Source organism: Schistocerca nitens, chromosome 7 (genome assembly GCF_023898315.1).
Source record: "Schistocerca nitens isolate TAMUIC-IGC-003100 chromosome 7, iqSchNite1.1, whole genome shotgun sequence".
NCBI classification, from domain to species: domain Eukaryota; kingdom Metazoa; phylum Arthropoda; class Insecta; order Orthoptera; family Acrididae; genus Schistocerca; species Schistocerca nitens.
Window position 1 is genome coordinate 277923946 of NC_064620.1, and position 25193 is coordinate 277949138.

General features: G+C 39.2%; 1 protein-coding gene across 1 annotated transcript in view; it reads right to left on the bottom strand.

Annotated features, from left to right (window-relative positions):
- Positions 1-25193, bottom strand: part of LOC126195572 (dynein axonemal heavy chain 2) — a 957657-nt gene that overhangs the window by 452358 nt on the left and 480106 nt on the right. Inside the window, 7 exon segments of the mRNA XM_049934198.1 lie at positions 4378-4523; positions 8595-8673; positions 13030-13112; positions 13263-13378; positions 14245-14430; positions 20692-20894; positions 22583-22738. Of these exon segments, the coding sequence (XP_049790155.1) occupies positions 4378-4523; positions 8595-8673; positions 13030-13112; positions 13263-13378; positions 14245-14430; positions 20692-20894; positions 22583-22738 (969 nt within the window).

Consider the following 25193-nt stretch of genomic DNA (forward strand, 5'->3'; position numbering starts at 1 on the left):
TCAGTTTGTGAATGTCCTGCTTCTGTTCTTTCTATGGTCCTCCACTGCAGAGACTCTGGTAGGTATCTTCTCTGTGACAGACTTCACCATCTGTGACTGTGTACACAGAAATTGTGGATGTGGGACCACCCGGCAAACACTACCTCGTTTCATAGGTGCCCTGACGACATCATTGGCATGGCTGTCCATTGGCCAGGATGCCATCTTCTATGCAGAGCAAGATTGTATGAACATCTGGTTGACAGTCTCTACAAGTACATCATGAATTAGACACAATATGGGGAAATAAAAGTTTATCGCTTTAATTTTGGACACCAGGGTATTTTAAAACTGTTTGAAGTTTCAATTACAAAGCATATGACACCTTCTTGAAACATTAAGTAAACTGACCTCTGATCAATGCTGACTCGACATCAGTTTTAAATATTATGCATATAACTCACACGTCACTAAATCATGGTACTTTAATATAAATATCGCTTTTAAATAGCCTGTTAAATCACTTTAGAAAGGAAGTGCTTAGTCCGGTGTTCAGTTTTGTAATAAATTTTACTTTTTAAGTTGTACAGTTGCTCAATCTTGATTGCTGTCTGTAGCACTTAAAGTGCATAGCAACATAGTCCAAATTTCTTAACTTTTTTCAGATTCAATCTTCCCTGCCAAAGTCACCATGTGAAAGGTGGGAACAAATTCTGGATAGCAAAGAACGGATTCATAATCAAAGTGATGCATGTTTGTTTTTCAATAAGACTTTTCTTCTTTCTGAATTTCCAAAAACTGTGTAATATTTGTCCATTTTGAATTCCTACACCTTTCTTTATTACTTTGAATTCCTACACCTTTCTTTATTACATTCCTTTGATTTTCACAGATTCACTTTTCAGCATGTAGCCATGTGACAGGTGGCACCAAAATCATGCAAATAATATATTAACTACAGGCTTTTCCTATAGGCATGGAAGATATGAACTGTTTATGTAATCCATATCAGGACCTGCAAGTGAATAGTGAAAGGTGGCACCAATCCCACAATTGCTCTCCTTTAATTGTATACATTACTCTATCTTCTATTATTGTTTGAGTGAAATAATTTCCACCTTTTTCAAACAATGATTAACTTTTATTCCATTTGTCTGACTTGAGCCAAAACTAACCCCACACTGAAACCAAAAGTTTTACATAAATTCTCATTTTAAGTATTTCTTGGCATTTTTAGCTGGCTCCTCCACCATTTTTCATGTAATAGAGTGCTCTGAGGCCCTCACTGGCACTGTGTATGGTGCTGGTAGCTCCATGCTGCAGCTGCTGACAAACTCCATACACCACATGCTGCCTAAGAAATACTTCAAACAAATACAGTAGTAAAACACAAACCAAAAATTTGAACATGTGCAGGATATCGTCTGCATACAAATAACATAGCCTGGGACTACTTTGCTTCATAATTAGAACTATAACAAGACTGCTTGTCTACACAATGTGTGCAGACAATTTTGCAACTCTAAATGTTTACGATAAAATTTTGGAAATTAATTCACTCAAATTCCGTATCTTCACAGAAGCAATTTATCTACCTTTGCTATCTCTCTGCCAAAACCAGTATCACTTTTTCTTTCTTATTTCACCCATAAGCAGTTTCAGTAAGCTATACCCATTTTCATTGGGTTATATGTTTACATATCATATGTGTTGCCTTAGGTCTTACTGTCTTCACTCTTTTTACAACTCTAATGTCAGTCAGGTGTAACGCAATGAATAACTAAGTTCAGAGAGGATTTGACTCTTCAGGGTTTCCCTCACATCTGCTCAATATATGGCTCCCGGATCTGCTGCTGGATCACATTTTGTGAATTCCACAGTATTTTTTCAAGGTAGTTGCTCACTGTCATCAAGAGGTGACTGCTGGTTACTATGGAGAAGTAGCAATTGCTGGATCACACTGCAACAGTCTTCTTTGAAAGCCGTGCATGTGAGATTGAGTTGCTCACAGTCAGATGACAGTAATGTGTCCAGAGCCCCTTAGAGTGAGCCAAGTTGTGGCCTTCTATGTATGACCTTATTTATTGGTGCTGCTGCTGAATGTCATTGTGCCTGAGAGCCAAACCAAAACTGGTAACTACATAGAAATATTGAGGCATTTGCAAAACAAGTTCTAGTGGCAGATTTAAGAGCCATACATTGGAAATCATAGAGATTTATATTCATGATCCTACAATATAAAGATGGTAATTTTATGAATAAAGCCATCTAAATTCCTTAATAAGTTTCTTTACTATGCCATATCAGCTGGTCTTCATCAGATATCTGAAATTACGATTAACGAAAAATAAAGACCCAGGCATTTGTTACATAAAATCAAGCTACAAAATACTAACAATTAAAAGTTAAGAAATATTTATTAAAGTTCACCCACCAAAAACTTAGAACTTACAAAGAAATGTTCAATGTCAGTCATAAAACTCTATACCTACTCTAGGCATCAAATAAAACCTTGGCTCACAAAATAATACAAAACTGTAGATTCTGGCCACCAGGCGAGTTGTAACTGCTGTCAAAAATATTTTAATTTAATAAACAGATGATTTTAATCTTTATAACCTGCTTTACTATTTTACATACTGTAGTAAATTGTTTGGTTAACAAGGGAAAGGCCTCACACATGACCAACCAATTTGGCTTGTGTACCACCTAAAATGAGAGCCTCTAAGATTTTTTTTCCATACCCCCCTCCCCCCCTTTCACAAAAAATGCTCAGTTTTCAATTACCTATTGATCCTGTCAATTTTAAGTTGATTGCTCTTAAAGTGGAGAGGGCAGTATAGAGCCAACATATCCCCACTTTTTAGGAAACCACTCCTAAGGTTCAAAACGTGCAATAGTCTCAGATTTGACAGACTAAAGAGATAGTTGAAAACTGAGCATTTTTTGTCATCACAAATGCATATTTTATTAGAAATAGAGGAGAGAAAACTTTTCTGACTGCCACTTACACACACACATAAGATAAACACTGTTCAATGACAGTGTCAGTGCATAGTGTCCAAGGCAACTTGTTGGGAAGAAGATAACCTGTGCTTGATTCCCAAATGCATTCTGCAGTTGTTCCCTCCACCACAGTACTGGAACTGGTGTGAATAGGAGGATTAATAAGGTAATTATATCAGTAAGGCTTAAACTGAACAGTATTTCCTTTTGGGTCCCTAAGCAGCAGTCATAAAAGTTTCATTCCTAGATTTCTAGGACAATATTTGTTTGGGGACACTATATATGACGATGATAATTGCTCAGTTTTGAATTACCTATTAGTTTTGAGTTAATTACACTTCACAGACTGTTGGGGAGGTTACTGAACCAAAATATCTTAGGTGTTCACAAGTGACCTGCCAAATACAAGCCGAATCAATTGGACACGCGTGAGGTCATCCTCCCTTGTACATTTTATTTCATGGGGCATAGTTTTACATTTATTGTACAGATGTAATAATAACAGATAGAAATACTTTTATAAGCACAAGATCATGCTAATGCAAAATGTATCTGATACAAAATTCATGTGGCTGTTGTACAGATATCATCATACATTCAGTGAATACTTAGTGTTAAATTTAGATGAACTCAACAAAGATTAATTGTCACCAGCTAAAAAGGATAATTATATGAGTATGCAACTTTACTTGTTTGAATATTTTTTTATTATTTGAATCTGAATGTTTGTAATTTACAGATGATCTGTCTTTTTATAAGTGTGAAAGAAAAATTCTAAAATTTCGAAGCAATGTCACCCATACAAGCACCACCTTGCGGCTGCAACTGACAGCTTTTTTATGATTTTGTAAGCCAAGGTGTTAGTCATGTCCCGAGTAGGTATAGGTTTCAATACTTACGCTGAACCTTGTTTTGCAAGTTCTAAGTTTTTGGTGAGTGAACTTCTATAAATATTTTTTAACTTTCAATCTTTTATGCTTCATGTTATGTAAATGTCTGTAGCTCTTTAGGTTCCTTTAATCTTAATTGCACATAACTGATAATGGCGGTAGCCAAAATGGAACAATGAAGAAATTTTAGTAATCTAGACAGTTTTATTCAGAAAATTATTCACAGTTATTGTGAAATCATATAGGAAATTTGTTTCCTTTATTACTAGACCTAGTAGGCATACTGCAACAAAACAACCGTAACATTGCACAAATTTGCCAAGCTCAGCCCATATACTTGTACTTTCCATAGGGTAATAATCTCTCTCTCTCTCTCTCTCTCTCTCTCTCTCTCTCTCTCTCTCCCTCTCCAGCTCCCTCACACACACACACACACACACACGGACACACACACACACACACACACACACACACACACACACATTTATTAAGTAGCAGTTACCTTGATGTACTTCTTTTTTTGTTTTTGTCGATCATACCAAAACCCATAATCTATCCACTGACGAATTAGCTCAAGAGGAGGCTGTGAGCCATACTCTTCTTTTGCAGGCATATTGAGGTCATCCATAAATGTTATCATTATTTTGCCTAAAAATAAAAGCATACAGCAAAAATTTAAAGTGCATACACAGATAGCACGTTAAAGAGAAATGAAATATATTGAGTAACACAAAGTATTAAGAATACAGAGCAGATAACAACATGTGTTGTACAGGCCTATTCAAAAATCAGGGAAACCTTAAACTAATTTCCCAGCACATTTCCGTGAAAGTATTCAAACCAATAATAAAAGGCAGTTTCAGTTCATCTGTAATTCACAAAAACACAACACAAAAAAGAAAAATAGCTTCCTGTAAAATTTGCCTTCTAGTCTTGGGTTCAGAGCGGATATCCTTGTTCTGCGGCTAACACTTAACAAACTCCCATTCACACAGACACACACACACACACACACAAAGTGCCATTAGTAAGTTTAAAAGGACATTAAAAACACATGTTTTTTGGCACTCTTATGGCAAATATTCTGAGATCTTGATTCAAGGAGGAAGATTCATATTAGTTATATGACAAGTAGAAATATTCATTGTACATAGTTCTCTGTTGTTAAAGCAAGCAACAAATTATGGATTTTATGCAGGTGGTGCCCCACAATTCATAATTACAGTAATTGAAGAGTCACGTTTAAGATTCATCGACTGCAGCTATTGTGTGGTTCCTAATAAGATTTTCTTCTAATAACTGATGTACTATGATAAATATCACTATTGACATGATCATGTAGATACTGGCAAAAAGCTTACAGCAGGAGATTAATATCAGCTACTTAGAATAACTGAAGAAAACAGATGCCTCTACTCCAATGTTGTGGTTCTCCTTTAATTTTTTTACTGTGTTATGTTTAGCACATGTAATAACAAACAATCTACAGTAAATTAATGATAGTTACAATGCAGTGTTTAATAACTGCTTTCTTTGATAATGTATAACTCCTGTATTTTCACACCCCTGAAAGCTGCACTTCATGGTGAAATATACAGAACATGATACATAAAAACTAAAAGACCAGTTCATTTAGAATGGATCACTTAAATCAGTGACATATCAAAATCAAGTTACTGTATCAAATTCATCTCATTTCACACTAAACTAAATACATTACTGTAGCAGTTTAAATATAATGACAAAGTTCTTATTTGCAGATCTACAGATTTAATATTAATGAATAAATTTTGTATTCATTGAACAATGAAAAATCTAAGATGAAATGTACAATTGTATTCTTTGGCACTTTAACTGTATCTTTTGCATGAAATGTGAACGAACCTTCTAATAAAATGAGAAATTAATTGTTTACATTAAAAGGAACAGAGAACTAACCATTTATTAGAAATTTGACTAAAAGTGTAACATTTTCACAGTATGGGAAGTGTCAGGAGTGAACCTCAAAACACAGCTTCTAACAAAGTATGGACTGCAGAAAAGGAAGGATACCTGCTCACCACATAGCAAAAGTATTGAGTCATCGACAGGCACATACAAAAGAGAATTAAAACTTGTTAGCTTTTGGAAGAAATATTTTGTTAGCTAGAGCACGTGCGCACGCACGCACGCACGCACACACACACACACACACACACACACACACACACACACACACACACACTACAGGTGCTCTTACACTCTGCCTGCTGGGTGACAACCCCTGTGAGCAAATTTTCATTTTCTTTTGTATGTGCCTGTCAACAACTCAACGGCTCTGCTACTTGGTGAGTGTTCTCCTTGACTTCTAAATTATTTAGCCAGAATCTTCCTTCCATATTGCCAGGTAGTCCGTTAGTTTCATGTTCCATGGATCCGTTGCACAATTAATCGTAATGATGTGGAACGACTCGTTTTACACTCGCATTACATATTCACTTGTAAATAAGGCTACACAATGGCCACGTAATTTTTTTTTATTTTATACATGTGAGTACCTAATTCTTACCCATCACCTTTTATACGTTATAAAAATAGAAAGTGTTCTATGGAACAGAATGAGTTATCAAGGAGAAACTGTTTCAGTTTGTTTTCAAAACTTTGCTGCCTGTTAGACATTTTATATCACTTAATAAGTGGTCAAGAATTTTGGTTACAGCACTGGATTATTTACATGAAACTTCATAAGGGAATACATTCACTGTGAAACATTAGTCAAATGCCTAACTCCTTAAGCAGGTGTCAACAAAATGACTGAGTGTGAACAGTACATATTGTTCTTACAGCCTGTTTTTGGGCAATGAAGACTGACTTTCTTAAAGATGACTTATCCCAGAACATTATTCCATACGACATTGGAAATGTAGTCCCATGCTTCATGACAGGATGTAGGGAACGATGCAGGAGACCCGCACCACTGTACTAGGCAAGGTCCTAATGGAGGTGGTTTGCCGTTGTCTTCCTCCAACCGTAATGGAATGAATGATTATGATGAAGATGACACACAACACCCAGTCATCTCAGAGCAGGTGAAAATCCCTGATCTTGCCAGGAATTGAAACCAGGACCCTGTGCTCAGGAAGCAAGAACGCTACCACGAGACCACAAGCTGCGGACCATATGACATTACTGAATGAAAATAAGAAAAATATTTCACCTTCCTGATTTGTTGTTCCTCCAGGTTTGCAATGATTCAAAATGAAAATGTTGCAAATGTGGCTGAACTAAGTTGTTTTGCAAGTTCCAAAATGTAATTTTTCCAATTTTAATTCTCATCAATAAGGACAGCCAAAATTTTAAAGTTTGCACCCTGGTCATTCTTTCCTCATCATGTTTATAATAGAGGGAAACATTCCATGTAGGAAAAATATATCTAAAAACAAAGATGATGTGACTTACCAAATGAAAGTGCTGGCAGGTCGACGGACACACAAACAAACACAAACATACACACAAAATTCAAGCTTTCGCAACAAACTGTTGCCTCATCAGGAAAGAGGGAAGGAGAGGGAAAGACGAAAGGATGTGGGTTTTAAGGGAGAGGGTAAGGAGTCATTCCAATCCCGGGAGCGGAAAGACTTATGTTAGGGGGAAAAAAGGACGGGTATACACTCGCACACACACACATATCCATCCACACATATACAGACACAAGCAGACATATTTAGGTCTTTAAATATGTCTGCTTGTGTCTGTATATGTGTGGATGGATATGTGTGTGTGTGCGAGTGTATACCCGTCCTTTTTTCCCCCTAAGGTAAGTCTTTCCGCTCCCGGGATTGGAATGACTCCTTACCCTCTCCCTTAAAACCCACATCCTTTCGTCTTTCCCTCTCCTTCCCTCTTTCCTGACGAGGCAACAGGTTGTTGCGAAAGCTTTAATTTTGTGTGTATGTTTGTGTTTGTTTGTGTGTCTGTTGACCTGCCAGCACTTTCACTTGGTAAGTCACATCATCTTTGTTTTTAGATATATTTTTCCTCATCATGTGTTATACTTATTATTGGTGTAGTACCTTTAGATGTACAGAACCAAATATGTTTTGTCTCTTTGTAACTGGGAGTGAGACTGTTTACAGAAAACAACCAAGAATACTGTCAAGAACATTATTTACCATTTCTTCAGTTGCTATACGAATATTTGAACTGATTACAATAATAATGTCATCCACAACAAGAAATAATTCTGCTTTTTGTATATTAGATAGAAGGTCATTAATGTACATGAAGAACAATAGTGGACCTAAGGTAGAGCCCTATGCTGTCCCATAAGTGATTTCTCCTCTCAGGAGAATCTCTCTTGTTTAAATCGCTTGAATTATAAGTACAACTTTTTGCATTCTTTTAGTTAGATAAGACATTATTCATTGGTTGGCTATACCACCAATTCCATAAATCCTCATGGATGCACTCTTAGCTGTATGATGTTAATCTCAGACATGTGAAATTTTCTAATATTGCTTGAGTTCTGTATTATAAAGTCAGAAAGAAATGTGAAGCGAAACAGAATGCAGAAAGTTAAACTTACTGTTAATAATGAGAAACAACATTGCTTAAAATGGCATAAAGAAAGGGAGAAATAAATGTGATATGTATACTTCAAATTAGAGAATGTTCATTATATTCTCATGCTGTGAGCCATATCGTTTCTTCCTTAACTCTGTAATACCAGTGTCTTTTTACCTCCAACAGGTACATAGATGTCTTTTGTCCTTTTTTCCACTCGGCCCTCAATGGTATCTTGCACATTTTGAGATGTTGTCTGGAAAACAGGAATAATAATAAAAGAAATTAATGAGAAAAAGGAATGCATAATTGTTAGAAAAATTCTAGGTCACAAACATGTAGATGAACAATACTGATCCAGAAGCAATGAGGAAATCAAACAATACACAAATATCGAAAGTGACATAAGAAAACACAAGTTAAGATCCTTCTATGGACACATTAAAAGAGAGAACATAGACAGACTTACAAAACAAACAGTCAGTTTTTTGACAACAGAAGCAAAGCCAAAACGGAAATAATGAAATGGGCTGGAGAGATCAAAACTGATCTGAAAATGGCAGGAATTAATTCAGAAGATGTCCAAACCTGCAACATCTTCAGATCCAAAAATCAGGACGGCATGTTCCCCATGAAGAAAAAGCCATAGAAAAAGTGTGGATCAACATGATCTGAAGAGACAAAGGAAGCCCACAGAAAGAGCATGAAAGAAATATGGGTACAGCTGAAGTTAAATTCTCATCTATATGTACTTTGTGTAGTCTTCATGGGCATATTCACAAGTAATAATAATAATAATAATAATAATAATAATAATTTGAAGCAGACTGACAAAATTATACACATTAAAGGTGGATATTTCTGACTACAAAGAAGTACAGATGGATAGGTGGAAGGATGGGTAGATGAATTTAAAATTGTTGAAGACTCAACAGTATGGTCATCAGCACTCTTCAAAGAACATGGTACTGCTGAATGTGGAGTACTCTGTTAAACCGAAAAGCAAAGGCCATATAATGATAGCCACAGTAACAAGAGAAGTCACAAACAGTTCCAGTAGATCTAGTCATACCACTGTTGCACGTTAAAAGAAAAAAAAATCTCCATCCAAGTAAACTAGGCAGGAATTCTCATGCCACACAAAAGTGAACAATTTTCATTTTATTGTTTTGTCATCACCTAAAATGGAGGGTATGTCCCTCAGTAGACCAAAGGCTTCACTCCTATAAGCACACAAAACAGGGGACATGCACTCCACTATAAAAAAGTTACTCTTTGGAGAATTTAAAGCCATTCCTCATACAATTGTTATCATATGCTATAAAGAAGTGTATCATCTACCATACCTTACACAGAAACTGTACTAAGCACAAATGTAAATAAATATATTGGAGTGTATTGTTATTCAATATTGATACTGGCATGTAGTGTGGTCTGACAAGCAGTGATTTTACTTGTTTCAAGTGATGTAAAGTGTAAATTACATTGGTGGTCCAATGAATTTGTGTAGTCTATAATTATGTCTGCACACAACATGCCAACATCAAACATATTTCAGTTTACATCAGAAAATAATTATTTTAGTAAGTTATTTCTGTGTTCCTTAAATCACAAAGATATGTAATGACGAAGGACAAGTGAAGCTATAGGACCTATCTTTATGAATTACATATGATTACAGGCTGGCTATTTACAGATGAGTGCATGCAATTGTGAGAAATCTTTAGAGCACTTAAGTACACCAGGCAAAAAATTAGTAACTCCCACAAGAACTCACATTAACTTAGTGGAACGACACCTTCAGCCTCGATAATGATCACAATCTCACAAGAAAAAGGTACATAAGTTTCTTCAGGTATGACATACCCAGCTGGAGCTTCTCATTGATGATTAGATCCCTTAGAGTTACTGCATTTTGGGGATGTGGATTAGGATGTTTCAACCAATGTCCCAAATGAGCTCACACATTTTCATTGGGATTAATAGTGGGTGATTTAGTGGGCCAACTCAGGTGTGATATAGTGTCTGAATGTTCATCAAACTGTGGCTGTAAGTTTGTAGTGCTGTGAATGTGGCTGTTGTCATCTCAGAATATAACATATCTGCCACATAATCAACACGAACATGTAGAAGAAATGGCAAGACGTGCTCACCAAGAATGTTTACAGTAACTGAATGAGTGGTCCAGAGTCATGATCAACAAACACTTCCAAAATCTCAGAGAATCACCTGTGGACATAATTACCTACAAGTACAATTCATTGACTTACCAATGTATTTCATACTTTACATCACTTTAAAAGAAATAAAATCACCAGTCGTCAGACCACATTACATGCCTCGAATCAACTACTGACCATTTTTGGTGTTGTTTGGTCCATTTTGACAATGCAGCTTTACGCTCTGCTGTGAGTAATGATCTTTTGTGAGATAAGTAACTTAAAATGTCCACTGCACACAATTCCCTTCACAATGAGAGCTCAGAACTAGTTTATATGGGCTGCATTAACTGACATCACCAATTCCTGTATTTGAAACCAACCGTCGTTGACAAGGAGTGGCACTTGTCTCCTGTCCCTGCTGGTTAGCACCTTTTTACAATCACTGTTCACCACATTATAAGCTTCAAGAGATACATTACTCCTCATAAACATTTTTGACCATCCATATTACTACACCAACAAGTTGGGCAACTTCACTGATGGTGTGGTAATGGGCACATCCAAACATGATAGTTGCTTTGTACCATTTTGTTGCATCTCCAAAATGACCCATCCCACTGTGCTGATTTCATACAACAGACTGATACATACACACCATTTCACTACCATGATTGATGTCAGCTGTGATGGTTCACATAACAGCCTGGTACCATCTTTCATTTTTACGCAAAAAAAAAAAAAAAAAACTGCATGAGTGCACAAATAAAATCCCAAGTAAAAAAGCAGCTTTGTTATTTGTCAAACGTCCTGTCTTATTGCATGAATAACAGATAACCCTGAAGGAATGTAATCATAATATTAGGATAACAAGATATATTTGAAACACACACTGAAACATGATGAGATGAATGAGATTTCTGTATCAAGATTTTCTTTAGCAGTCACAGAAAAACTGACTGTGCTGTACTGAGATATTAATCTATAAAGTGAATTTTAAACATGGCTGCCATGGCAGCACTTCAACAAAGATTAAAAGAAAGTTTAAGAGCAAGTATGAAATTAAAACTAAAATAAAAATAAAATAAAAAAGGAATAGTTACATAGTGCATCAGGTCATTGCTAAGTACCTCAACAGAGAACTATGAACAAATGATGTATAAAATTTTACAACAATTATTCATTTACAATTGCACATATTATGTACCAAAAGTTTTGCTGAATGTTAATATGTAACAACAATTTTAGAGTTAGAAAATAAAAAATAACCCACTGAAGATAGCACAAAATGTGCTGAAACATGTCTGGGTGAAACAAAACAGAAAAAAAGTGTCTTGCATAAGGTGGGATTCCTCTTCCCATTTTGTAGCAAGCCATACATAACAAGAAGAACTGCAACACCACAAGATTATCAAAGGACCCCAATCAACTCTGAGAACGATGCTGGAAATTGTGAGCTCTGTTTGCATCCTATGGGCAAGGCCAGCAGTCTTCACCACTTTCGCTAGCCACCTGTACAAATTGAGGATTGCCTCAGAACCCATGCAACGCAAGGCTTCCTCCATATCTCGGCTGAGGCCCCCCATCAGACATAATGAGTGAACATTCTGTATGTGTGTTTCTTTTTGAAGAAGGCTTTGCCCAAAAGCTAAATGTGGAACAGTCTTCTCGTTGTGCCCGTCTGCAACTCAACATATCATCTATACAGTGAGTACCAACCCATGCTTTTCATAATATTGTCAATTTTCCAACCCGGAGTTTCCCTTGGTTAATGAAAAGGACTGTCACATGGGAAAAGATATGACAAACAACTGATTTCAGAACTCATTTAACCAAAACAACCTGATTCGGAAAATACTATTTGATGATAGCTGTATAAACTGAACATACCTGGCAGGGTAGAAATATCCAAACTTGTGATTATAATCAAAAAGATGTTTCCATGGGACAAATAGTGTTATAAGGATAAGACATTTGATAATGATGAGTAGAAAAACATAATACAGTCTGAAAAGTTACTGAAAAGTCATCTCTCAATGCCTGATTCCTACGGTTAAGCATAGAGTGAACTGCACTTATGTGACATTTCAGCTGCCTTTTACAACTCTATAAGGCTGATTTATAAGGTTCCATAAAGAGTAACATTTATCAAGAATAAAAGAACTAAATTGACAATGTTTCTTCTGGTTAGATATGATTTGACAAACAAGTAGATGAATTTCCGCTATTATATGGCTCATGAAACCAGGAATTCTGAATTGTGTCAGTGCAAACTCATGCCCTATAATCCCTGATGGAAATAAATTTTCACCGAGAGATAAGCAGTATAAAATGTTGCTGGAAACTTTTCAACAATAATTATATGAATACATTCTCTATAAATTACAGCTGTACATCAGTAATACATAAACAAAAAGTTTCTAACAATATATTAACGAATATTTTGTTCATACCTGTGCTGACATGTTCAGTACAAGCAAGGAAAATTTCAAACGATCCAATGAATCAAGGACAGTTTGTGCAGTAGATGTTTTTCCTAAACAGAAAAGAAGGAATAAACAACATAACATATATTTATCAACATATTAATAATTACTATACTTCCCATAAAAGGTCTGTTAAGAGAATGGTATTTAGTTTAACATAATGTTATTTTATGTCCAAACCAAATACAAAGTGGTATTACCTGTTCCTACAGGTCCAACAAGGAGTCCAGGATAACTGTTTGAAAGGAGTACTGAAACAAGAAACTGATAACGTACAGTATCAACTGTTGGAACAATGATCTTGAAGAATGGTAATCTGAAAAACAATTACTTTAAATAGCAAGAGAAAGAGTCATCAACACTTAAAGCAAAGTTCATGTCCCTAATTTAAAGGTATATAATTTTGTAACTGAGAAATTAAATTTAGAAATAAAAGGTATGCTAATTGAAAAATATGGTGTGCTCTAATGGCATTGTGTATTAGTAAAAATACAGAAATAATTTTTGTATTCTGTTCTGAGTTTCAGTTTTTTCTTTAAGTTGAGTGTTATTATTTTATAGATAACTCTGTTGATGACTGAAGAATCTGTGACATCACTTTTACTTGAGAATATGTGCTTCAGTTACAGTCTTTTAGCATTTAAAGTGTACTGTAAATTATTTGCTGTATGATAAATTATTCACTGCAGACCATGGGACGTTCTTTATTCAACACTCTCAGCTGTGTATGTTGAACATGTGTGAGTTGCTTCACTGTGATGCAATATGCAAAAGGAAATCAACAACATTTTCACATGCATGTTTGTGATGTGTTGGCATTCCATTTAAGATTCTTACATAAAAACTGAAGCCCTCATGATTAATTTGTGACATTGGAATACACACTGGCATAGCCAAAATACTATAAAAGACATTAGATAGATTTTATTATAAAATTTACCATTTAGTTCATTGCCTTAGTTTGCCAAGGCTAGTTACTATGGCTACAATGAAAAAGAAAAATACAAATTCTTGTTACTTTAATACTAACCACAAATGCCACCTCAAAGCAGATTCAACAGCAATGACAATGGAAATAGTGATTCTAATGTAAAGTGAATTTTTCGACAAATTATTTGTCTCAGAAGGGAACTGCTATCATCTTATCTCATGTAAACTAACAAAGTATTAGCTGCATCTTACTCTTTATCAAATTTCCAATTTCCTGTGAGCATAACTTCCCAGCAGGCAAAGTTGCGAGATCTTACATCCACATAATATTCATAAATAGTATCCTTCAAGGGAAAGCATCCTTCCATACCACGAATAAGAGTGTCAAGTTTTTTACGACCCTCTTCATCCACTGAAGCACAGAGAGACCATATCATGCTGAAATAGTAAAACTAGTTTTTAGATGCTACTTGAGCATTCAAAATGTATTAATATATTTAACATAAATAAATCAATCTTTTCTGGTGTTGTTTAAGTTAGAGCATATGATGGTGTGGTCATTAATGGCCTTGCAGGAGTAAGAAAGACAGAAAATAAACAAGGTCCTACAATTATTTTATCAAAACAAAAAACAGTGATAGAAAGATAAGTGTGACTCAAACAACAATGAGACTGTGGAAATTAGAATGTGTGTCAACAACTTCAATAGAGTTGCATACATTGACAAAGGTACTTTATACCAAGACACTGCATAGAAGTATGTTCTGTATTGACATGTGGAATAATCGGGTCTACTGCCGGATGTTTGTGTCGCTTTGGCACAATATTTCAGCCACGTAACTCGTTGCCTTCTTCAGGTGCTACCTGAGACTGCCATATTGGAGGATCTTGTCCAGTATTTATGCCCAGAGGGCGCTGGGTGCTCTCTCTGCCGTCCGCTCCCACCTGGCGCTTCTTGTAATGTGTTCTCTCTTCCCTGGTGCTCCCTCGGACATCCACGCCCAACTTGTTCACTATCTGTGGCGGCTGTCTGAGGCCCGTCCTGTGTCGGGCGTTCCGTCCGTGCATGCCTGGTGCTGCTCCTGAGGTGCCTTGGTGCTCCCACAGACGTCCACACCCGACTCGTCCACCATCTGTGGTCGTGGTAGCTGTCTGGGGCCGGACTCGCGTTTCGCATTCTGTTCGTGGTCCGCACTCGCTTGACGCTGCTCCTGAGGTGGTGGCACTTCCCTTGTGCTCCCACGGATGTCTGCGACCACCTCGTCCACCATCTGCAGTTGTGGCAGCTGTCTGAGGCCCGTCTTGCGTCGGGCACTCCATTCGCAGTCTGCGTCCACCTGTCACTGCTTGTAAGCTGTTGTCTCTTCCCTGGAGCTCCCTCAGACATCTGCGCCCAACTTGGTCTCCATCTGTGGCAGCTCTCTGAGGCCCGTCATTTATCGGGCGTTCCGTTCGCGGTTCGTGCCCGCCTGGCGCTGCTCCTGAGGTGTTGGCACTTCCCTGGTGCTCTGACAGTCATCCGTGCTTGGCTTGTCCATCATCTGCGGTTGTGGCAGCTGTCAGAGTCCCGTCCTGCGTCGAGAGTTGCGTTCGTGGTCCACGCCCGCCTGGGGCTTCTCCTGCAGTGTTACTACTTCTTGAGGAGTTTCTTGGTTCCTTACGTTGGGCCCTGATAAGCTCCAAAGCCAGACTCCATGCCGAGCTGAGCTGGTAACCGCTGTCTCGGTTTATTAGGTTGTCTGTGACTTTGATCTCTATGGCCTCCTTTATAACACTGTCCCAAAATCTTGGAGTCTGTGTCACTATTTTGGTGTTGTTGTAGTCCATTGAATGACCGAGCTCCAGACAGTGCTCCGCTATGGCAGATTTGGTTGCCTGTCCGAGTCTGGTGTGCCTCTGGTGTTCTTTGCACCTGACGTCCACCGTCCTGGTTGTCTGGCCAATGTATGATTTTCCACATTGGCACGGGATGTTGTAAATGCCTGGTTTACGTAGCCCCAGGTCGTCTTTCACACTCCCTAGCATTGTCCCAATTTTGGAGGGTGGACAGAAGATACTCTTTATATCATATTTCGAAAGAATTCTGCTGATCTTTGCAGAAATAGGTCCAGCATATGGCAGGTATGTCACCTTCTTCGCCTCCTCTGGCTCCTCTTCTGTACCCTGTGGTTGGCTGGTAGCACGAAGTGCCCTTTGGATGTCTGTGGAGGAGTACACATTTCTGCTGAATACCAGCTGTAGATGTTTTATCTCTGTGGCCACACTTTCCGTGTCCGACAGAGCCCGAGCCCTGTGAACTAATGTTTTCAAGACTCCATTCTTCTGTGCCGGGTGGTGGCAGCTGCTGGCTTGAAGGTGTAAGTCAGTGTGGGTACGCTTACGATACACACTGTGCACCAAGTCGGGCGTGGACGTCCGAGGGAGCTCCAGGGAAGAGACAACAGCTTACAAGCAGCACCAGGTGGGCACGGACCACGAACGGTGTGCCCGACGTAAGACGGGCCACAGACAGCTGCCACAACTGCAGATGGTGGATGGGGCGGGCGCGGACGTCCGTGGGAACACCAGGGAAGTGCCAGCACCTCAGGAGCAGCGTCACGTGAGTGCGGACCACGAACGGAACAGCAAACATGTATCCGGCCCCAGACAGCTACCACGAACACAGATGGTGGACGAGTCGGTCTCAGACGCCCGTGGGAGCACCAGGGCAGGGCCAAAACCTCAGGAGCAGCACCAGGCAGGCACGGACCGCGAACGGAATGCCCGACACAGGACGGGCGTCAGAGAGCTGCCACAGATGGCGACCAAGTCGGGCGCGGACGTCTGAGGGAGCACCAGGAAAGAGACAACACATTACAGGCAGCGTCAGACGGGTGCGGACGGCAGAGAGAGCACCCAGCGCCCTCTGGGCATAAGTACTGGACAAGATCCTCCAACGCGGCAGTCTCAGGTAGCACCTGAAGAAGGCAACGAGTTACGTGGCCGAAATATTGTGCCAGAGCGACACAAAAATCCGGCAGTAGACCCGATTATTCCACATGTCAAGATCTCCCCGGGAAAGCCTGAAGAGTTACATGTTCTGTATTGTAAACTATGATGGAAAAAAAGATATTGCCAATGACATTTCATCTTTGGCACCAATGTAATCTCTTTGTCTCACAGCAAAATACCACATTATTAACAACTGTTAGATACCACTACTTCTTTGACAAGCAGCTGCTTTTCTGACACTGAGAGAAGCTCAAATTTTTATAGAGCCAAGAACACTTAATATAACAAATCCATCACAAAAGAATTTGTAACTATAAATCTCTTAAATACTGTAAAGGATTGCTTAAAAACAGAAAGTAATGGTAGATAAAAATTGGATTTCGTTAAAACTAAATATCTTTCTCATTCCTCAAGACACTTCATTTATGATTGTTGTTGCTGAAAGTATGCCCAAGATATATGATGGGGGCGGGATGTGGGGGTGATAGCAGGGTAGGGGAGGGAGACAGTAAAGTGCTACTTGTGGGAGCATACAGATATAAAGTGAGGAGAGTGTAAAAAAGCAGCTAGGTACGGTTGGGAGGATAGATGGATTGGGGGAGGGGAGTGGCAGGGGTGGAGAAGGAGGTGGTAGAAACATGGAGAAGTAAAAGATTGGTGCACTGGTGGAACAGAAGACTGTGAAATGCTGGAGTGGGAACAGGGAAGAGGATAGGTGTGTGAAGGATAGTGACCAAACAAGGTTGAGATCTGGGGGGGGGGGGGGGGGGGGTGTTACAGGAATGTAAGGTATTTTGCAGGGAGAGTTCCCACCAGCACAATTCAGAAAAGTTAGTGTTGGTAAGAAGGATCCAGGTGGCACAGGATGTGAAGCAGCTGCTCAAGTGAAGAACAATGTGTTGGGCAGTGTACTCAGCAACTATGTGGTCTGGCTGTTTCTTGGCCACAGTTTGTCAGTGAACGTTCCTGCAGCCAAACAGTTTGTTGGTTGTCATGCCCACATAGAACACATTACAGTGGTTGCAGCTCACCTAGTAGATAACATGACTGGTTTCACAACTAACCCTGCCTTTAATGGAGTAGCTGACACTTGTGATCAGACTGGAGTAGGTGGTTGTGGGACAATGAATGGGACAGATCTTGAATCTATGTCTATTACGGGGATATGAGCCATGAGGCAAGGTACTGGGAGCAGGTGTCGAGTCAGGATGGACAAGGATATAGTGTAGGTTCTGTGGACAATGGAATACAACTGTAAGAGGGTTGGGAAGGATAGTGGATAAGACATTCCCCATTAGACTGGAATAGATGGTTGTGGGACAATGTATGGGACAGATCTTGCATCTATGTCTATTAAAGGAATATGAGCCATGAGGCAAGGGACTGGGAGCAGGTATGATGCCAGGATGGACAAGGATATAGTGTAGGTTCAGCAAATATTGGAATACAACTGTAAGAGTGGTGGAGGATAGTCAGTAAGACATTCCCCTTTCACGGCATGACGAGAGGTATCTGAAACCCTGACAGAGAATGTGATCCAGTTGCCCCTGTCCTGGGTGGTACTGAGTCATGAAGGCAGTGGTCCTCTGTGACTGGACAGAGAGACTTCAAGAGACTGGCTTACTGGAGAGATAAGGCACAGGAGATCTGTTTCCACACATGGTTTGGAGAGTAATTTTGGCCTATAAGGCCTCAGTGTGACCCTTGGCGTATTTGTAGAGGGGCTGCTTGTGACTGGAGATGAGGTGGCCACTGGTGGCTACGCTGTATGGAATTGACTTCTTGGTATGGAATGGGTGGCAGCCGTCAAAGTGGAGGTATTGCCGGTGGTTGGTAGGTTTGGTATGGGTGGAGGTACTGATGTAGCCATGGTCAACTTTAAGGAAAGCAGCGTGTTAGGTTGAGGAGGACCAGGTGAAACAAATGGGGGAGAAGGTTTGAGGTTCTGGAGGAATGTGGATAGGGTGTCCTCACCCTCGATCCATAACACAAATATGTCATCAATGAATCTGAAAGAAGTGAGGGGTTTGGGATTCTGGATGGTTAGGAAGGATTCCTCTAGAGGGGTTTGGGATTCTGGATGGTTAGGAAGGATTCCTCTAGATGGCCCATGAATTGATTAGCATAGGATGGTGCCATTTGGGTGCCCATTACTGTACCATGGATTAGTTTGTAAGTGAGGCCTTCAAAGTTGTAATTATGGATGAAGATATATTTGATCACGGTGACCAGAAGGAGGTTCTAGGATGGAATCCACTGTGCATTAGGTAAGATATTATTCAATAATGGCAAATCCATTGGCATTAGGGATGTTAGTGCAAGGGGAAGTGGCATCAATAAAGACTAGTAGGGAACCATGTGGTAAAGGAACAGGAACCATGGAGAGTTGGTGGAGGAAATGGTTGATGTCTTTTATGTATGGAGGGAGGTTTCAGGTAATAGGCTGAAGGTGTTGGTCTATGAGACCAGAGATTCTTTCAGTGGGAGCACAGTAACCAGCCAAATGGGGTGTCCTCGGTGGTAGGGTTTACGGACATTAGGAAGCACATAGAAAGTACGAAGGCAGGAGTGCGGGAAGTGGTAGGGGTGAGGTGAGGCACAGCCTCCTAGGAGAGGTTCTGGGATGAGCTTAAGGATCTGAAGAGAGATTGTTGACTTCTGGAATGGGGTCACTGTGGCAGAATTTGTAGATGGACAAATCTGACGACTGGTGCAGTCCTTCCATCAGGTAAGTCTTTTGGTTCAAAACCACAGTGGGGGAGCCTTTGCAGCAGACAGGATTCTGAGGACAGGATCATATTTTAGGTGATGGATCGCAGTGCTTACTGCAATGCAATGTTAGTTAGCATGTTGAGGGATTTGGAGAATGATATGAGGCAAGGTTCAATTGTGTAATAAAGGGGAGAACTGTAAAGTAATTAGTAGTGACAAGCCACAGTCTCAAAGGAAGTGAACTGCGTAAATATGGTACAAGTCCAGTATTGGCAGAGAGTTCAAAACCATATAATTAGAACTGAGGCAGCACATTCGAGTGACACAAGGGGAGCTTCAGACGCAGCAGTGGGCACACATGTGAACGTCCGCCGGTCTGTCACCTCCGTTGCCTCCAAGAACATTATGAGTGGAAGTAGACCTCACCCAGAGAACCCACAACCAACCTATTGCACTTTATCAATAAATATTGTTATCCTGTCATCAGGAGCCATTCTCTTCCTCCCCCAGCAGAGAACCCACGTTCAAATCTGGTGACAGGTACTGGAGTCCCATGCCTGTTAATACAGCCCGTTTACACTGGTATCAATGTGGGCATTTACACATTTGGCTGTTGGACCACCACTCTACTACATTTTATACAAAATTTACAATTGTGGTCAGCAAGAATTTGTTACGTTCAGAAACCCTAGTTTGTGGGTGAAGTTGTATTACTCACATCAGCTACAAATAGGATGGGATTAATTATAAAATAAGTTTACCATGTCATTCACATACACAAATTAAAAAAAAATATTATCCCTGTTATTATTATTTTTTTCTTTCTAGACAAAATTAATCACGTTATATATCTAAGGGAAAAATCTTATCTGGAAGCACAAAGTTCAATTTTCTCGTGCACTGAGGGCCAAGGTAATAATTTTAACTTAAATGTTCAATTATTCTTCATTAAGACCTGATGACTAAACCTGATATGAAACAATAGAAAAATCATACCAAAACAGAAACCACAGTTTGACCATCAGTGGAAAGTTGTCTTCATCTGCTGGATTAATTCCATTTTCTTTTGTGGCTAAACATTCAAGAAGCTTACATAAAGAAGTCATAGCGTTGAAGTCAGAAATAGGAACTGTTTCAACACAGTTTAGTCGCTTGTAATCCAATATCAAAGTTCCATATCTTTCAAAATAGCTTCGCATCTGTGAAACAAGGAAGATACTGTAAAGTCATATAAGAAATTTAATCAAACACTGAAATGTCATGGTTGAAATATCAACAATAATGAAAAGGACAGATTGCTACTCACCGTAAAGATGACACCTTGAGTTGCAAACAGGCACAATTAAAGGACTGTTACACACTAAGCTTCCAGAAAAAGCCTTCTTCAAAAAAGAAAAAAATACACACACACTGACACATGTAAGCACATCTCCGGCTGCTCTGAACAGAACCAGATGCTGGCATTCTGCAACGACTGCCTCACAGCCGCACCATCTGGATCCTTCCTACCAACACCAGATTTTCTGAATTGTGGACATGGGAACTCTTCTTATAATGTATGCTATGATCCCATAACCCCCCTGGCCTCAATGCTTGTCAGTCACTGTCCTTCACCCGCCTATCCCCTCCCCTGCTCCCACTCCAGCATTACACAGCCTTCTATTGCACCAATGCAAAAACAGTCTTTTTACCTCTCTCCTCTCCCATGCCCCCCTCTCCCGATCTCCCTTCAAACCAGCTGCCCTAACCTGTCCCCACAACCTCCCTGTATGCTCCCACAGGCACGACTCCTACCCTGCTATCCCTCCCCATCCCCACTCCAGCCTCCTCCTTACTCCCCACCCCCATTCAAATTGCTCCTACTATCACGTGCAGTTGCTTCCTGTCTGGCCTTGGCAGCCAGAGCCAGTGGTCATGTGTGTGTGTGAGCTGTGCTTGTGTAAATGTCCTTGTGTTGCCTACTTTAGAAGAAGGCCTTTTGGTTGAAATCTCGTTTGTTTTTGAAGTCTTTTTGTTGCAGTCTTTTTGTTGTGCCTATCTGCAGCTCTACATCTCCATGGATATCTACGTGTGTATGTAATGCTGGTCTACAGTTATGTAATGAATATGTGTCTATTATTTTGCCATATGTCAAATCTTTGCTTACATAACTTATTGTCCATAAAAATAAGTAATAAATATTCACAGCAAAAAGAATCATGAAAAAATAAAAACAATAAATTGGTAAACAACTGTTTAATGTGTGACTATATTATCAAAACTAAATTAAATACAGAGTTGGAAATATAAAATGGATGCCTGTTTCAAGGACTCAAGTTGGGCACTAAAATCATTAAATAGCATTAAGTTGTCAATGAAAGCAAATATGTAATTTGTAATTCAGTGCAGCGCAAATTTCATAATATTTGTCCACACAATAGCATCAGCTGACCACACGTGTCTGCCTCTTTGGGTAAGCAGAGATCATGATGTGTACTGCTTTCCCCCCTGTGCCCCTGTCCCCCTCTCTGCAGCCAACTGCCCCAATGCAGGATGATGTGGTGGAATGGGCAGCATCTCTGCTGAGCTGTGCATACGGAAGGACAAGGGCAGGAGTGCACATCGTTGCATCATGCTACTGAAGTAGGTGTTCATTACACAATGTGAACATTATACAACAAGTTTATTTAACTTTGTGATACGGTTTATGTTCACTGATGTAAGAAGAGATGTTCCATTCCCCACTTCACCTCTGTAGGGATCAATTTTTGTTTTTAGCCTATGTTCTTCCTCAAGGTTCAAGATGCTTCCACACCAAATTTCATTAAAATTTGTCCAGCAGGTTAGCCATGAAAATGTAACAGAGCCACTTTCACATTTATAATATTAGTATGGATTCTGTGCTCACCTCATTCTGATAGTCTTCAGAAGGCTGCTTTTGAAGCCATGAATTAACATATGGCCACCAACCAAGGTCTTTATAATCATTGTAGACCATTCCACATCGTGATACAGTTGCAGGTGATGCAACAGCCAAATCCTCTACTTCAAATAATAAAGAAACCTGTTATGGAAATATTAAGATCAACAGTGAAGTCTTCAAACACTGGAAGATATTAAAAGGAAATATACATATCTTTTGATGCATTAGTATATTTTCTTTGCATATGGCAAATAAGCATCTATATCATCAGTGTTAAACTGTGTATGTCACCCAGCTTCACATCAATTACCTAGCTAGGATATACAGTATGAGTTATTGCAGCCTCATGAAGTACAAAAAACAAACAACTAAAAGAAAAGTTGACAGAAACAGAAATAATAGAAGATTTCAAACCCCAGTCTTTCAAAACAGGTACTTATTTTCTTGGCAGGAAAGAGGCAAGCTGATGCGAAGAATTAAAGAAAAATTTACAAGTGGTGTAGAGAAGGACAAGAACTGTAAGGATAAATCCAATCACCTTACAAAGCAAAAACAAGGAAGGGTAATTACATTATGGAATTGATGCAAATAAAATGAAGCAGATCAATAAGAACTGCAACTTTGAAATGATATTATCTGCATAGGATGAAGTGACGGAGAGTTCCAAGATAATTAAAATAAAGAAATGAATAAGCAGTGAATGAAAAAATGAATGTCAGGTTGCTTATATTCTAAGAGAAGACACAACAAAACAGTTTTGATTAAGATAAGTTAATGCCTAACTGCGACAGGTTCACATTCAAGCCTGTTCAACTGATTCAATAAACTGAGCTCTGATGTATCCTGAACTCATCGAAGAAGATAAATGTAACAGGTACTGACTGTTATTACAAAGCTAACAAGAATAGTCTTGTATGTAACTGACTTTCTGGATACGTAGCTGTACCTCTAACAAAGTCTGTGATTACAAACATGTGTAGTTGTGATAAGTAAGCCATATTATCTGCCAATTCCAACAGTGACTCATTGATATTATAGTCATAGGATACAATGTTTTCTCATTTTGTGAAGTGTAAAATTTTACATTTCTGAACATTCAGAGCAAGTTGCCAATCTCTGCAACACAATCAAATCTTATCAAGATCTGGCTGAATATTTGCATCACATGCCAAAAGTCTGATTCTACTACCAATATTGTTTGCGAGGTCATTAATATACAATGTGAATGGCAAGGGTCCAAACACACTTCCCTGGGCCATGCCCGAAGTTACTTCTACATCTGACAATGACTCTCCATTCCAGATAACATACCATGTCCTCCCTACCAAAAAGTCTTCAATCCTGTCACGTTTCATTTGATACCCCATATGGTCATACTTTTGACAATAAGCACGGGGGCAGTACTGAGTCAAATGCTTTCCAGATATGAATGAAGGCTACATCTACCTGGTTGCCTTGATCCAAAGTTTTCAGTATGTCATGTGAGAAAAGTGCAATTTGGGTTTCACATGATCGATGCTTTCGAAATTCATGCTGGCTGGCACTGAGGAGGTCATTCTGTTCAAGATAACTTATTATGTTTGAGCTCAGCATATGTTCTAAGATTCTACACAAAATTGCTGGCGAGGGTATTGGATGGTAGTTTTGTGGATCACTTCTACTACCCTTCTTGTAGACAGGTGTTACCTGTGCCTTTTTCCAAGAACTGGACTCGGTTTATACTGGAGGAATCTATAATAGATTATAGTTAGAAGAGGGGCTAACTCAGCCAAAAATTCAGTATAGAATCTGACAGGTATTCCATCGGAACCTGGAGTTTTGTTCAGTTTTAATGATTTCAGCTGTTTCTCAACACCACTGACACAAACTTACTTCATTCATAATTTCAGTGGTACAAGGATTAAACTGGGGCTATTCTCCTGGGTCTTCCTGCATAAAGGAACACTTGAAAACAAGGTTAAGCATTTCAGCTTTTGCTCTGATACCCTCAATTTCAGTTCCTGTCTCATTCGTGAGGAACTGGAAATTAACTTTGGTGGCACTAACAGCTTTTACATATGAGAAGAATTTCTTTGGGTTCTTTGAAAGATAACTTGACAACATTCTGCTATGGTAGTCACTGATGGTATCATGCATTGCTCTCTTGACAGCCAAATGCGTTTCATTCAGCATCTCTCTATCTATAGCCCTATGCTTCGTTTTAGACCTATTATGCTTCTTTAGAAGTTTCTTTAGAATGACTGTATACCATGAATGTTCCCTCCCATGAACTGTTGTACTGGGTAAATATCTATCCAGTGCATGGTCAACTATTCTTTTAAACTTGAGCCAGAGTTCCTCTACATGCTCCTGCCTTGTGCCGAAAGTTTCAAGTTCCTGATTGAGATATAACACTACTGAATTTTTTATCTATTTACTGAACATATATATCTTTCTCCTTGTTTTAGTTGTCCTTTGTAGTTTGGTAATCATTGCAGATACAACCACATCATGGTCACTGATACCATTTTCGATGTGGACATCCTCAAAGGGATCTACTCGTTGCCATTAGATCCAATATACACTCCTGGAAATTGAAATAAGAACACCGTGAATT